Below are 15,855 nucleotides of genomic sequence, written 5' to 3'. Positions count from 1 at the left end.
CCAGAGCACACCCCCTTCCCGGGCAACATCCCCCATCTCCTAACACATTAAATTCTACAGCGAACAGCTCCCTCCAGCAGCAGTGCCCATTGCCCCTTCCTGTGTAGTTATATGATGGCTACTTAAATTAATTTTTTGTTTGTAGTCAATTTTAGTTTGAATTTTTCATCCTTTCATTTATTTTTTTCTTTGAATTAGGTAAAACACATACACAGCTCGAAAGCCATAGCCACGTAAAGAGGTGGTGAGCTCGGAGGGGTGCCGTTCCTGTCCATACACCACCCGCTTCCCACCTACCCCACAGGTCAGTGTCATCGTTTTAGGATTTATTTCTTCTATATCATTTTTTATAAAAATAAGCAAATATAGATAGTTATACATTTTTTTCTTAAAGTGTCGTTTTCTTACAGAAAGGGCAGTGTGCTGTTCACACTTTTCTGTACTTTTTCTCATTTAAAATCTATCCCAGAAGTCACTCTGTGAGTTGGGAAGGACCTTCCCCTCTTTTCAGTACCCATCCCATGGTGCACTACAGTTTCCTCGGCCAGCTTCTCGTGGGTGAGCATTAGCATGTTCCCCGTGTTTTGCTATTATGGGTAATGCCACAGTTACTCAAAACCTGTTCCTGTGTTGATTTGTACTTGTGGAAGTCTATGTTTAGAGCCAGCTCCTAGGAGTAGAAGTGCTGGGTCGAAGGGTAAATGCATATATAGTTTTGTTAACTCCTTCCAAATTCCTCCCCTGGGGCATTGCCTGGCGCCCCGCCCTCCCCCCCCCCATTGTGAGAAACTGCGGGTTCAGCTCAGTCCAATAGGCTCCTTTGCTGCAGTGAGCTGTTGAGGTGAGGAGTGTGGGCTCTGCAGTCAAGTATCTGGGTTCAGATCCTGGTTTGGCTACATAAACGTTGTGGGGACATTGGACGAATTACTTAACCACTCAGCTTCCTCATATGTAATATGAGAACAGTAGCCATTCCTATTCTCTAAGATTTTAAAAAAATTATTGTTGAGAGTATTACAGAGGCCCCCCCCTTTTCCCCTCATTGCCCCCTCTACCTGGCTGCTGCCCCACCCCAGGCCTTCCCCACACTATTGTCTGTGTCCATGGGTTACGCATATTTGCATATAAGATTTTTAGTTAATCTCTTCCCATCCCTCCTCCCCCCCTTCCCTCTGAGATCCCTCAGTCCGATCCCTGCTTCCATGTCTCTGGATCTACTTTATTCGTCAGTTTATTTTGTTCATTAGATTCCACATATAAATGAGATCATGTGATACTTGTCTTTCTCTGTTTGGCTTATTTCAATTAGTATAATTTTCTCCAGGGCCCTCCATGCTGTCCCAAAGGGTACTAGATCCTTCTTTACAGCTGCGTAGTATTCCATGGTGTGAATGTCCCACAGCTTTTTTACCCGCTCATCTACTGATGGGCACTTGGGCTGCTTCCAGATCTTAGCTGTTGTAAACTGTGCTGCTGTGAACATAGGGGAGCATATATTCTTTCTGATCAGTGTTTCAGGATTCTTGGGATATATTCCTAGAAGTGGGATCACTGGGTCAGATGGCAGCTCCATTTTTAATTTTTTGAGGAAACTCCACTATTCTCTAAGACTTTTAAAAAGTCTTAGAATGAAATAGGTGAAAGCATTAGAGAAGTGTCCGGCACATAGCAGGCATCCAGTGGACACTCCCTGTGGTGTTTGTCAAGGGGCTGAGTGAGATTATGAGAAAAGCACCTGTCAACACTGCCACTCAGAGAGTCATTGTTAGGAACGTGGGCCCAGCGCAGGTGGGGGCTGAGCCAGCAGCAGGTGCCCCTGTGGGCCCACCTGGCTGCTCTGAGGGCTGGCCCGGGGCGTGTGCATGTGGTGGGAGGCAAACGGGTTCCGTAGCCTCCGTGGATGAGATGCGCCCCTGATGGGAAGCTGTGAGCCAGATGATGTTGGCCCTCTAGTTAAAAGATAATGGATATTTTTGTTTCTGGTTTTCATAAATGCAGGGGGATGCATGCAGCGTTTCGGTCTGTTTAAGCAGACATCTGAAGTCTGGTCACTGTTGGTGAAGACACGCCGGTTTACATAGTCGTTCTAGGGGGAGAACCGTGCCCATGGGGCCATTTTGAACTTGGAGGACATCTCTGCTTTTTGTTCAGGGCATTGAAGTGGCCAAATGGGGAGAGACGTGCTGGTGCTCAGAACAGAGGGAAACGAGACAGAGAATTGAAAAGGTCCCTAGAGAAGTCAGCAAGCATAACTTACAGAGGGTGAGAAGACGGGCGTGGCTGCCATAGCAGAGCCGTGAGCAAATGGGAAACCAGTAAAATGGCCCGATGAGCTGAGTGTGTAAGCTTTCACACACCCGGCGAGCACGGCCAGAGACTTGACTCTGCGAGAAGAAGTAGCCGCGTTTGTTTCTGGCTTCTCATTTTCTTGAAAGGTCCCTGCTGCGTCCTGCCAAGGGTGGGGTGCACTTGGCAGGGGCCCCCAGGGTGGGGCCTGCCTGCCTGGGTGCCCACCTGGCTCTGCAGGGTCTGTGCTGCCATCCAGGTGCTGGGACTGAGGCCCCACCTGGTCCAGGATGGGCAGGGTTTGCACTCAAGTCTCCGCAAAGCCCACATCGCTTTGCTCCCAGTGGAGGTGGGTGGGGGCTCTTCTCACTAACTGACCGTAATGCGGAGGGTCAGTGGTCAGAGCCCTGTGGGTTATGGAGGACAAGGGAGCGAGCTGCAGCGGGTGCCTGGGGGGAAGAGATAGGAGACATCAGCAAGTTCCTGTCCTTCCGGGGACCCGGCTGTCCCGTTTCCTGGTGTCACTGAGAACAAATTCCCCAAGAAGAACTTCCTACTTCTCCAGACTTGACGCTGGAGGTCAGACACCTGAAAATGTTCCTGCAGGTGTTTATGTCCTTGAAACCTTGAGACCACTGGCGAGCGGAGGTGGTCAAGGGGAGGAAGAGGGCGAGCCCAGGGAGCCCCCGCAGCCCGCTGAGCCCGCAGCGCTGCCCGCCGCCAGGTAAGAAGCGCGCCTGGGCTCCTGCGCCCGGCGGGAGCTCTCACCAGGGGCTCGTGCGGTCTTGCTTTATGGGCATCGGAAAAGGTGGCTCGGAAAAGGAATATTACAGAATTTTGCATCTCTAAGTAGGGACCCGCGCGACCATGAAGGGCAAGGGCGGGGGCAGGTTCCATCCTCTGCATTAACCACAGTTAATTGAACCAGCCCCAATTCCTGTCTCTAAAAATAACGTGATGAGCAGGCGCACATTTTTAAGCACACGTCTTTGCTAAATTTGCTAAACTTATTCTTCTTTGGACAAGGGTCTTGCGCCGTCCTTGCTGGTCACAGGATGTAATCGTCGGAGGTTTCCTCTGGGCCGCTGACCCTCCTGCGAGCTGGTGTTTAACGTCCACTGCCTGTTTATTGGGGCATTTGTGGGTTATTTTGTCACTGACATTTCAATGCTTTACATTTAGAAAACATTACACGTCTGTCTCAAATCTTTCATAGATTCCTCTCCCAGTTCTCCTGCCTTTTTGCTTTGTTGGTATATGAAGTTGGCCAGGTCAGATTGTTTATGTAGGAAAAACTACCACATTTTCCCCTGGCCTTGGTTTTTACCATATATGCATGTCATAATACGTGCATTTAAAGTATATATAGTATTTTAGATATATTAAAAAAAAAACACAAAAAAAAACCCGGCCGGGCGTGGCTCAGCGGTTAAGCATCGACCTAGGATCCAGGCGATCAGGGTTCGATTCCTGGTCAGGGCACATGCCCGGGTTGCGGGCTGCAGCCGATCAATGACTCTCTCATCATTGATGTTTCTCTCTCTCTCTCTCTCTCTCTCCCTCCCTCTCCTTTCCTCTCTCTGAAATCAATAAAGATACATTAAAAAAAAAAAGTATATGTAGTATTTTAATATGTATTATCTTTTTATATGCACACGCATATCTGACATCGGACTCCCCCGGCAAGCTGAGCTTCTGCCGCAGGTCTGGTTACTCCTTTTGCTGACTCACTTTTCAGCAAGAGGGAGCTGGGGCTGCTCGTGTTGCCCAGAGGCCCAGCCACGTTCCATTAGGCTGTGTGTGGGTTTATGCAGAAGCCTTTACTTTAGCGTATTCCGGGGACCCAGGAACTAACTCCCACTGTGGGGGAGCACGTGTTCTCTCCGACCTTGGCTCCCAGGCATTGGCCTGGATCACCGGTTTAGCCACTGTCTTGCACCCGGGATAACCGGTTTAGCCATCCACCGGCACTTATGTGGGATAACCAGTTTAGCCACCGTCTCCTGGAATCGGGCTGCTGGGGGTTGGGGTCAGGAATGTTCTTTTCTCGTCTAGTGGCATGAAAACCTCTAGCCCTGAAAGTCGGTCATCCCGGGCCTGCCTCTGAACTCCCGATCCCTGCGGAATAAAGCTCGTGGCCGTTGTGGAGTTGGAGTTGGTGTCGGGGTCGGGTAGTGGAGGCCCCTCTCCACTTCCTTCGGTTAGAACGCGCTCTGCGATGTGCGTTCGCACTGGGCTCTTGCTGACCCGCACAGTGCTCTGTGAACACGCACACGCGCCAGGCCAAGTGCTGAGGGGAGCACCTTCCACTCCCCCGACCACCTTTCACCTGTGGCGTTAGCATCTACTAACAGTGGTCTCAGCCTGTGGTTTTAGGAGAAGCTGCAAAGTAATGATGCAAAAAATATCGATGATTGTTTTCTCTACTTAGGAGCTGAATTTGTTTTTTTGTAAAGAGAAACGTAGGTGACCCTGAGTGCAGTCTGCTCAGGAGAGGCCGGATAAAGGGGTTCCCCACTCCCCTGCTGTCAGAGCGCCGAGCCGGTGCCCTGGGGACCCGCGAGGAGAAGAGGCGGGAGGCAGCCGGCGGTCCTTCCAGCGCAGGAACATTCCCGCTGCGTTCCTATGCCTGCCAGCAAGTGGTGACGCTATGGGGTGCTTCTGCTTTTGAGCTGTTGAGAGGGCCCTTAGTTAGGGTCACTAACCAAGCGGGGGCTCGGTCCATCTCTCACTGGTGGGCAGCACTCCCTCTGCCCTGCTCACTGCCCCGCCTCCCTCCTGTCTCCGGGCTGGAGCATTTAGGGCGGCTTCTCTCTGGAGGCAGAAGGCAGTTTATTTGTCTCAGGAGGATTTTATTGTTTGGGATTCATTACTGATCGTGTGATTTTTAAGCATTTCCCCTGTGTGCTGAGGAAGATTACGGAGCTTCCTGTTGGGGGGAACTATGCTGCGTTCCGGGGCCGAGACCTTGGGGTGCCTGTGCCGCCGTGGGGATGGGTACAAGCTAGTGGTGGGGCGCTTTGCAATTAGCAAGGCTGCCAGCCCTCAAGAGCCCCCAAGAAGGAGCCAGAGGAACCAGACAGGATGGTCCCGAGAGAGAAACAACGAGAACTGTGTCCATTTTCCCTCCCTTGGTCATGGCAGTAGCTTTATTATGGGACGGGAGTGACACTGAGGGTGAGGTGGTGATGGGGGGGGTGTGTGTTTGCCTGTGGACGCTGAATCAGGACGTGCTTAGGGAAGAAAGTCATTTGGGAGAAGTGTTTATGTAGATCTGAATTTTGTGAGTCAGAGAGCAGGCGAAACAAGTCCCCGTAGACCTGAGCAGCGTCTGCCGTCACGAGGGGCTCTGGCTCTCACCCCATGTGGCATCAGGGTGGACAGGGACTGCTTCGGCCGATGCCTGTGGTCAGTTCAGGGCCCGGCCCACTGAGCCGTTCTGAGAAAGAGTTGGCCGGGGCCAGGAAGGCTTGTCCCTGGGTTTGTCCCTCGGAACCCTGTGCATCTGGGATCAAGGCTTCTTTCTGGCTTATTTGTTGGAGACCGATGAGGCCAAAGGACAAAGGCCACACTGGACACGAGAGGGACTCGACTGTCATCAGCGTCCAGAGTGCGTGGTGACACCTCCCAGGTGGAAGTCATCGGGTTACCTGCTTCCAGCAAGTCCTGACGGGCACCCGCCACGTGCCAGGCCCGAGCCCACGCTGCGGAGGAGCCCCTGTCTGTGCACTGAAGGGACATACTCGCTATAGTAAGAGATGCAGCAGAGAAATGGGATGTGACACAGGAAGCCGTACACATTTCAGTAAGATCCACCCAGGGGCTAGGGACTCACAGGAGGAAAACCTACCCAGCCTCGGGGGTTCAGGAAGCATGTCCTATAAGGGACATCCGAGCTGGGACCCACTGACGGGGCAGGATGGGAGACGTCACGGAGCCCCATGTGCAAAGGCCCTGCCAGTGCTTTGCTGCAGCTGCCGGCCGCAGGAGCTCGGGAGAGGAGAGCCCGCGGGTGTGGGGCAGGTCACGTCCTGCGATGACGGCCCTGAGGAATGGGGAAGCAGGGAGCTGGCCGGCGGGAGGGGTCTGGCGCACGGAGGCCACCTAAGGAGGAAGCCCTTCACCAAGACGCGCCGGGAAAAGAGGCTTGGAGCCAGCGGAACTCTCCCGGCTCAAGGTCAGTAACCTAGAAAAAGGGGTTAAATGTGGCTGGGGTCACACTTTTTGTTGTTGTTCACCCTCACCTGGGGATATTTTTTCCATTGGTTTTCAGAGAGAGAAACATTGACGTAGAGAGACACACCGATGGGTTGCCTCCCGCACGCGCCCGTTCAGGGTCGGGGGAGCAAACCTGCAACCCAGGATTGAACCTGCGACCCTTCGGTGCACAGGCCGATCCTCTAGCCACTGAGCCGGGGCAAGGCCAGGCTTTTAGAAGGAATAGAGTGCAGAGTGGGGGCCGCCGGTAAAAAGGTCTTAGAAGATGCAGCAGGAAGAGAGCTTTGGGCAGAAGCTGCGATTAGCCGCGTGGTTGATCTCGCTAAGCCTGTAAGCTCGGTGGCGGGTGCAGCTGGTGGCAGGACGTGACGTGAGGCCCCCTGAGTCCGTTTCCAGGAGAGCTGTACTTAGAGTGGGTCTGCGGGTACGGTCCTGGGGGAGGGACAGCTTATTTTACCAGCGTCTGGGCTTTCACCTTCCTTCCCTCCAGAAGGACGGAGCAAGATGAACTCAAGTAAGAAACGTTCACTATCAAGATAGTGCCCTAGCCCTGGCCAGAGCGCTCAGTGGTTAGAGCGCCGGCCCGCGCACCAAAGGGTCTGGGGCTTAGTTCTCAGTCAAGGGCACGTGCCTGGGTTCCAGGTTCAGTCCCTGACCCCGGTCCCGGTCTGGGCACATTTGGGAGGCAACCAATCGATGTTTCTCTCTCATATCGATGTTTCTCTCTCTCCCCCTCCCTTCCACTCCCTCTAAAAATCAATAGAAAAAATATCCTTGGGTGAAGTTTAAAAAATAAATTAAAAAATAAATACTATCCTACGTAAGGTTTGGTGAATTTTTCCTGTAACGGGTCAGAGAGTTGACATGCTCAGCTCTGTAGGCCACATGGCCTGTTGCAGCTACTGGTTACAGCACAAAGCAGCCACTGACAACATGAAACATGAGCCCAGCCGAGTTCCACTAATCCACGTCCCGAGGAGGCTGCAGGCGGCCTGCAGGACATCGTTTGCAGGCCTTGTGCCAGAGGGTCCCCACTGGACCCAAACTCAGGTCTCTGCTTTGAATGCAAGTGTGTTTTTACTGGTGCCTCAGAGGGGCAGGTCTAGGACTTCCCAAGGTCTAGGGCATCACAGTCCAGGGGACCCCACACGTCCCTCATTGGAAACATTCTTCTAAGGAGACACTTTGAGGCAGGGGCAGAAACCTAGGCGGCGAGGTTCCAGGTGAAGTCTTCCTAGAAGGAGGCATGAGCCTCCTCACACCCATAACCTTCCCAGCCCCGGTCATTCCTTCTCAAAGGTCACACAGGCTCTGCTCCAGCACGTCGGTAGCTGTTTGAAGAAGTGAGAAGTGCGACCAGAACAGCCCCGTGGTTCAGCAGGTGCGGGCAGGCGGGCTCGGGCAACAGCGTAGAGACTAGACTCCTGCCCACGTTCAGAAAGGGTGGAGACACTGGGAAGGTGGGACACACCCAGGGAGCAGTAGTGAAACCGGGCAGGTAGAGACGTCAGTGCACCCGGAGGCCTCACCCGCCCAGGAGCCGTCCGCCCGAGGAGATCTCGTGGATGAATCCGCGCCGGCCGGCATGGCTCGCTGAGACATGCCCAGCAGGAGAGAACTCCAGCAGTATTTTGATTAATGGCTTCCTTGAGGATGAAGCTCTTTTATACAGACAGCTCTATTAGAAAAAAACCCTCAAGCCAAAATCCCTCCATAAATCATGCAAAAAATGGCGCCTACACAACAGAAATAGCCCAAGCGTGCTCTCTATTTGTCTTTGGTTAGATGGTGATAAATAGGGCTCGTCCTTCGCAAAGCTGTAGCAGCTGAACTTCACCTTCGGCCACACGTCTTCCTGCACCTTCCGCGTGGATCTGTGACCTCCCTTGATTTCAGTCACTTCGAACGGAAGGGCACTTGCACTGTCTCCGTCTCTTAGCTCAGCTGGCTTTGGAGGCCTTGGGAAAGAAGGGGTTGCTACAGGTTATTACCAGTTAGTACCCGTTTTTCAGTAATTCACCCACATACCCGATTCCTTACTCCTGGGAGGAGGGGCTCAGTGAGGAGCTGGCTGTAGGAGCCGCTGAGGGTGGAAGCTGCTGTTACATCTCATTTCTTTTAGGACCCATAGCCCGTGTGCTGCACTTGTCCTCTCTGTCCCTCTGTCCATCCTTCCTCTCCATCTGCACCTCTGCCACGTTCTACCCAACCCTTAACCTCTCTCTTTCCCTGCACCCCCTCCCCCCTCGAGATACAGGTGGATGGACAGATAGGTAGATGTGTTGTAGGCGTGGGAACGGCCCTGGGTGTTAGGCCCGCGGGCTCACACGGACCTGGGGTCAGCAACCCTGGAACTTGGGTTCTGGCTAGGAAAGAATTCAGAGCCAAGACCCGAACTACAAGAGAACATTTATTAGGTAAAATTACAGAGGTGGAAGAAGTAATTCCTAGAAGAAATGAGCTTAGGAAACAAGTTATAGAGGCAAAGGAAGGGCCCTCGGGGCTTGGGACTGAGGAAGCTAATGGTACCGCACCTGGGGTGGGGAAAGGGAAAGACAGAGACAGGCTGCTCCCAGGAGGGAGAGGGCTGGGTCCTCAGGGTTTTAGCTTAGGGGAGGTCCCAGGGGAAGATCTCATAATATTCAGCAGCTTTCCAAGTGTGTCGTTTCAGGGTGTGGTCTCCACTGATTGATTGGCTGGTGCCAGGGCCGGGACCTCATCCAATGCAGCTGGTCCTGAGGGCAGCTGTGGCTGGTTTTGTTACTTTATTGGGCCTGGAGTGAAACACAACTGAGGCCTAGATGTTATCTCTATGGAGAGGAGGTCAGGGGGTCCAAACCACATGACCAGAGATATGCTAGAGAAGGAAAGGCCACCCTGGGGGCGAGGTCCCACCCTACAATTGTCCTTACTAGGCTCCCGTGGCTTTGCACCTGGTGACCTTCCATACCTGGCCCAGCGTCCTTGCTCTGCTCATATCTTTCTAACTGCCTAGCACAGATGGGTGTTTTGGCTTTTGTTTAATGAGCATTTAATGATTACTTATATCAGGAATCATTGACAACTTGGACTGATCTTCTGGGTTATTTATTTCCAGCTGTTACAAATGTGACTCGGAGTGTCACTGTTGTCTTTTCCAAGTCCCCTGGGCAATTCTATATGAATTTATTTACTTATTTAATTTATGTCTATTATTGAAAGTATTACAGATGTCACCCTTTTTTCCCTCCATTGATCCCTTTCACCCCCTTCCCACCTCCTCCTCAGGCTTTTACCGCACTATTTGTCTGTCCATGGGTTATGCATATTTGCATATAAGTTCATTGTTTAATCTCTTTCCGTGCCTGACCCCCCTTCCCTCTGAGATCCCTCAGTCTGCTCCATGCTTCTTTATCTCTGGACCTATTTTGTTCGTCAGTTTATTTTGTCCATTAGAGTCCACATATGAGTGAGATCATGTGATATTCGTCTTTCTCTGCCTGGCTTATTTCACTCAGCATAATGCTCTCCAGGTCCCTCCATGCAGCCTCAAAGGGTAAGAGATCCTTATTTTTTACAGCTGCGTAGTATTCCATGGTGTAAATGACCCACAGTTTTTTAATCTTCTCATCTACTGATGGGCACTTGGGCTGTTTCTAGATCTTAGCTATTGTAAAAAGCACTGCTACGAACATAGGGGTGCATTTACTCTCTCCAATAAGTGTTTCTGACTTCTTAGGATATATTCCTAGAAGTGGGATCACTAGATCAAATGGCAGTTCCATATTTAATTTTTTGAGGAATCTCCACATTGTTCCATAGTGGTTGTATCTGTGTAGATTGCTTTTCCCCTTGTAATTTAGATGCCTTTTATTTCTTTTTCTTGCCTAATTGCTCTGGCTAAAGCTTCCAGTACTATGTGAATAGTGGTGGTGCATGTGGACGTCCTTCCCTTGTTCCTAATCTTAGACGGAAGCTTTTACCACCAAGTATGAGGCCAGCTGTGAGTTTTCCATAGATGCCCCTTGCTAGCAGTCATTCAGGTTCTCTGAGCATCAGTTTTCTCATCTGCCGTTTCCCCTTTTCTTGGCAGGCCCATTCCTTGACTTTTCCTATCATCTCTGGAAGCATTTCATTTCCTCCTCGGTCCCAGCTTCAAACAGGAGCCCCCATAATGAGCAGCCCTGGCTCCTCCCAGGCCTCTAACTGGAGCCGTGGAAATGGATTCCTCCTTATGCTCCTCTTTGAGTTGTCTCCCTGCTCTAGTTTGGCTTTTTTTGCTCTCCCATTGCTCTTCCTGGTAGTTTTTCATAGGAAATGCCCCCTATTGAACCAGTGGGTGTGGGCTCTGTTTTCCTAACTGGACCCTGACTGGGGTCATGGAGTCAAGGACGCCTATCGTTGTTATATCTCTGTGTGATCAATAATGGGTAATGTCCCTGTAGTCGGCCCATCTCTTTTCCTCTCCATGGGAATCTTCAAGAGCAAGCCGCCCACCCGCTCGCTCAGGTCACAGTGATGGTGTCCTAGGTTTGGTAATCCTTTCTGCTTCCTGCTGATCCTGTCTTCATGCAGCCCGGGATCTGGTGCCCTCTTCCCATGACACCCGCCCAGACCTATCAGAACGAACTGTTCCCTCTCTGGGATGTTGTAAACCTCGGTCAAATGACTTGTATAGCAATTACCAAGTTTTATTATAATAAGTAGCTTCTTTAATCTGCCCGACTCAATACATTATGAGTGATTTGGGGGCAGTGATTGTCTCGTGCTGGTATTTTCGGGGCCTAAGCAAGATACCTGGCACAACACAACATTTTCAGCAAATTGTTTCATCGACTTACTTACAAAACAGAGATAACAGGTATGTCATATAACTATCACAAAGCTGTTACAAATAATATCATCGATGCCAAACTCGTTGGGAAATAGAATGTTCTGTAAAGATAGCTGGCGCCATACATTATTACGGGGACTCATTACGATGTTCTGATTACCATGACATTGCTGATTACACATTTGATGAGAAAGTTCCCACAGTAGACTGATGTTAAGCAGTGAATAGCTGCTGATAACTTTGGAGTGAACCACATGGGAGGCTCAGAGTTGGCATTGGGTAGAATTGTCCTGAGTGGTTCTGTTCCCCTTGTTCCCAGTTTTTACCCTCCTGTTATTTTGACACTCTCGTCAGGGCCAAAGGCATTTGTACAGTCCCTCTTGCTATAGAGGCAATACTGTGTTTTTACGCTGACATGGTCATATGTTCCTAGCAAGTTCTTAAGAAACTGAACTGCTATTTTACAAGAGGTGAAAGGGAGCCATGATGAACCAAAGAAATCAGCCACGTGTTGAGACTGCACTATAATTACATAAGATGTAACGGCCGGGGGACACTGGGTGGAAGGGACCTCTTCATACTATCTTGGCAAATTCCTGCGACTGTATAATTTTTTCAAAATAAAAAAGTTAAAAAAAATCAGCTACAACGGTAGATTTTGGACATGCCCTGAGCCACGGTACTTTTCTATCTAGAGGGCTGTCTGTGGTTCCTTCATCACCCAAAGCCCTTGCCGTGCTCAGCAAAGGAAGGCCCCGCCCGATGAAGCTGCCAGATCCCCAGCCACAGGCTCCTCCCTTCCCTCTTCAGTCTCTGCTCCAATCTCAGGTCCTCAGTAAAGACTCCTGGGCCTTTCTCTCTAAGGGAAATGCTACTCCCCCTCCCCTATCCCCACATCCCTGCTGTGTTTCCCTCACGCACTTACCAAGAACTTGCTCTACTTTGTTTTCCTTCGTCTCCTCCCACTAAAATATAAGTTCACGATGGCAAGAATTTTTTAAAAAATGTCTTTATTGATTTCAGAGAGAGGAAGGCAGAGGAAGAGAGAGATAGAAACATCAATGATGAGAGAGTCATTGATCGGCTGCCTCCTGCACGTCCCCCGCTGGGGATGGAGCCCACAACCCGGGCATGTGCCCTGACCGGGAATCAGACTGCGACCTTCTGGATCCTAGGTAGATGCTCAACCGCTGAGCCACGCTGGCCAAGCGCAAGAATTTTTAAAATTTAATTGATTGTTGTATCCGCATTGCCTAGAGAAAATGCACTCAGCAAATGTTTGTTTGGTGAATGAATCTTTGTAGAAATGAAAGCTTGAAAATAAGCTGTTTCCCTGAGAGAGAAGCCGTTCAAATCTGCCCTTCTTTATGTAGAACAAAGCTGGCTTTGAAGCGCAGACCATTTTCCTGTGTTCACACTTCAGAAGGAGAAGACACCATTGGTAACATCTGAGAGGCAGGAAACCACCTTGCGCTGGGCCTCCACGTAGCACAAGAAAAGTTGCCTTTCTTCCAGACCAGCCTCCCACGTGCTCACCAGAGATGGATTACGTTACCCTCCTCTTGGCTGTTCTCCATGTGTACAAAGGTAAAGATAATGTTTTCATTTAAAAATTGTACTCCTTTTTGCTTTTATAGTGTGACATGTTCAGAAATTATAATGCTCTATCGTTGGCTTAGGTAATTGTCTACTTGTGCAGAAAAATGGAACGTTGCAAGTGCCTGTTCTTAGCAGTGGAAACCGCTTTAGATGGAGGTTAGATGGTTAGATGGCCTCTACCATGATCTCAGTGGCCCATCTTTCTAGGCCTTAGAAAGCCTAGAACAATCTTAAGACATCTGTTTGGTGTTTTGATCAGAAAGTGTAACTGAACAAGCATGATGCATATTTCAGCCCTAGGTGAAGAGCTATTTTGGGACACAAGAGTCAAACTTGCGGAGACGATGACTCTGGATTGTGCGTATCCATTGTTGGGCACCTTCACCCAGATGGAGTGGTTCAAGATCACGGCGAAGAAAGAGTCCATAGCCATATTCCACCCTGTTTACGGTACGGTCATCAGGGAGCCCTATGTCGACCGGGTTCACGTGTTGAAGTCAACCCCGGAGCTCAAGGACACGGTGCTGGCCTTTTACAATGCCTCGGAGGCTGACCTTGGCTTCTATTTCTGCCTTCTTGAGACCTTCCCATTTGGACGTTGGGAGAAGGTGATACAGGTGGTCCCGCCAGGTAAGCGCACATTTCATTCCCCTTTGTGCCGGCATTATAGAATCGGCGGCATTCGATTCTATAAAGCCCAAGTAGAAGCAGCAAAATGCTTTATCATGTTTTGTGATGTTTTCCGATTCCATTTCTAGATTCTGTGGCTATTGTTTCAGGGGAATGAGACTATGAGTTAACTTTGTTTTTCTTAGTGTGCTATCAGTTTTGAGTAGAAGCAGCACCTCACAAACTTGAATGTAGCGGGAGAAAGCACAGGCCTCACGGTTTCTTGGTGCTGTTGACCCTACATCAAATTGATGCCGGCAGCGTTTGGGTCCAGGAACCCATCACCTTCCTCCAGCCTTCAGCCCAGAGTTGAAGCAGAAAGTAGATGCTTGATTCTGGATAAATGGTACTCTCAGTGCAAAATTATGCTAAGGTATGGCTTAGCTTCAGAACAGGCATTGCTCAGTTAGTAACTGATTTAGAGAATTTACGGGTAAGGATGGCTGCATTTATTTACTGCTTCTGGGAAAACATGCCCAGGCAACTTGGGAAGTGACATTTCAAGGCTGCCCTTTTGTGGCAGAGTTTGTGGTGGGAGTGGAGGTGCAAAGAAAATTACTGTAACCACATGTGTCTCTGGCCTAAGTCAGTTAAAGCAAATGTAGTGGTATTTAGGGAGATGTCCCCCAAAATGGGTCGCCTGCCTAAAACACTTGATGGCCTAACTCTTGTTGGGTGCTTCTTGTGTACTAAGTGAGCAAGTGTCATCTCATGTAGTACGTATGAAGCACCGTGGGGGAGGCCATGTGTTCCCATTACACAGATGGAGAACCTGAGACCCGGGTCATTAACTCAAGGCTGCCGAGCTGCCAAGTCGCAGCATCAGGGTGAAGCCAAGAGGTGCTTCAGAACGTGCAAGAAATGATCTGAAGGGAGCTGGACTCCAGCAGAGACGACCAAGGAGGCTCACGGGAGGGATAGGTTGTGCTGGGCCTTGAAGACAGGGAAGGAATTTTTTAAAAATAGAGACTGGGGTGAGGGGAGGAAAGAAAAGGGCGTCTTCGGGGATCCTGATGGCATGGAGAGGGCACAGGGGAAGTTTAAAACTCATGCACAGCACAGAGAATGGACATCACACTGGAGCTCAGAGTTGAGCAGAGCTGAGTTCTCACCCTGGGCTCTGAGACCTTCTCTGTCACTGGAGGTGCCCTGAGAGGTGACCTCAAGGGTGAGAAAGAAACTGTGAAGGTGGGACCCTCTCCCTGCTGGCACCAGCTAAAGGGCTCAACATATGATACGTAGGGGTCCCAGGTAAGATTTTATTTGGTAGATTGTTTGTTAGAGGAATTCAAGCTCGCTGCGGCAGGGGAATGTTGGGGAGGAGCCCGGGAAGTTGGGACCGCTCCATCTCGCTGTGCCTAACGATTTGAGCCTCATTCTGCAGTGCAGACCATTGAAGTCACTGGGCGATTTTCAGAGGGAGACGCGTAATAAACCCGTCCTCCTCACCACCTGGAAGATGAGGCTGGCCGCGGCCCTGTGGGGAGGGAAGAGCTTAAGGGCAGGTCAGCCGATCGCATTTTGTGGGTTGGAACACTTGTCTGCTGCTGGCCGATTGTAAATTGGTGCCTCTATTGTATTATTGCTGTTGGTAACATGCAGGGCTCTCCAGAGACTCAGAACCAGTGAGGCGTGTATGTGCATAGAAAGAAGCTTATTGTAAGGAGTTGGCTCATGTGATTAGGGAGACTGGCAAGTCCAACTGTGCATTGTGGGCCGGCAGGTGTACACGTGCACACACGCACACGCACACGAGTAAGGAGGGCTCTGTAAGATGTTACATTTCGGTAGTTTTTTATTTAAGAGAAAAGGTATTGTACCTATAAGAAACAGTCAACTGATGAAACAGAAACATTTCAAAGGCTTGGGGATCTCCCTCCTTAATGAAGTAAAATAGTCTATAGAGAAGGCAGGCGATAAAGGCCATGTTAAGACTCGCGGGAAGCCAGGCTGTGGGTCCCGCCCTTCTCAAGGGTGAAGTGACTGGGAATGGAGCCCAGGCTGTTTCTGTTGACTTGCTTTCCATTGGTGAAGGCCCGGAGGGGCAAGCTGGAGGGCACACACCCCCGCGGGAGTCGGCTCTCGGGCTTCGGGGTAAAGCTCCGTAATCAGAAGTGGGAGCGAGAGAGAAATGAAGAAACCACCTCCAAAACAAGGCGCACGTGGACTCACACACGTGAGCAAGTGCGGTAGCTGGGTGGCTGCGAAGGTGTAACGCACAAGCTCGGGGCCACGTTGGGCTCTGGAGGGCCGTGCCCGGGCCTCGCTGC

The 15,855-nt window shown here is 50.6% G+C and overlaps 1 protein-coding gene across 1 annotated transcript in view; it reads left to right on the top strand.

The window, feature by feature from the left end:
• Positions 1-12,402: 12,402 nt before the first annotated feature.
• CD226 (CD226 molecule) overlaps positions 12,403-15,855 on the top strand; it is a 29,485-nt gene continuing 26,032 nt past the window's right edge. The window contains exons 1-2 of the mRNA XM_016211963.2: positions 12,403-12,904; positions 13,211-13,546. Coding sequence (XP_016067449.1) covers positions 12,859-12,904; positions 13,211-13,546 — 382 coding nt within the window. The 5' untranslated portion in view covers positions 12,403-12,858. The remainder of the gene's footprint in view (positions 12,905-13,210; positions 13,547-15,855) is intronic.

Source organism: Miniopterus natalensis, chromosome 7 (genome assembly GCF_054644295.1).
Source record: "Miniopterus natalensis isolate mMinNat1 chromosome 7, mMinNat1.hap1, whole genome shotgun sequence".
Classification (NCBI taxonomy): Eukaryota; Metazoa; Chordata; class Mammalia; order Chiroptera; family Miniopteridae; genus Miniopterus; species Miniopterus natalensis.
The sequence above is the reverse complement of the archived record's forward strand: the minus strand, read 5'-3'. Positions and strand labels throughout refer to the sequence as shown.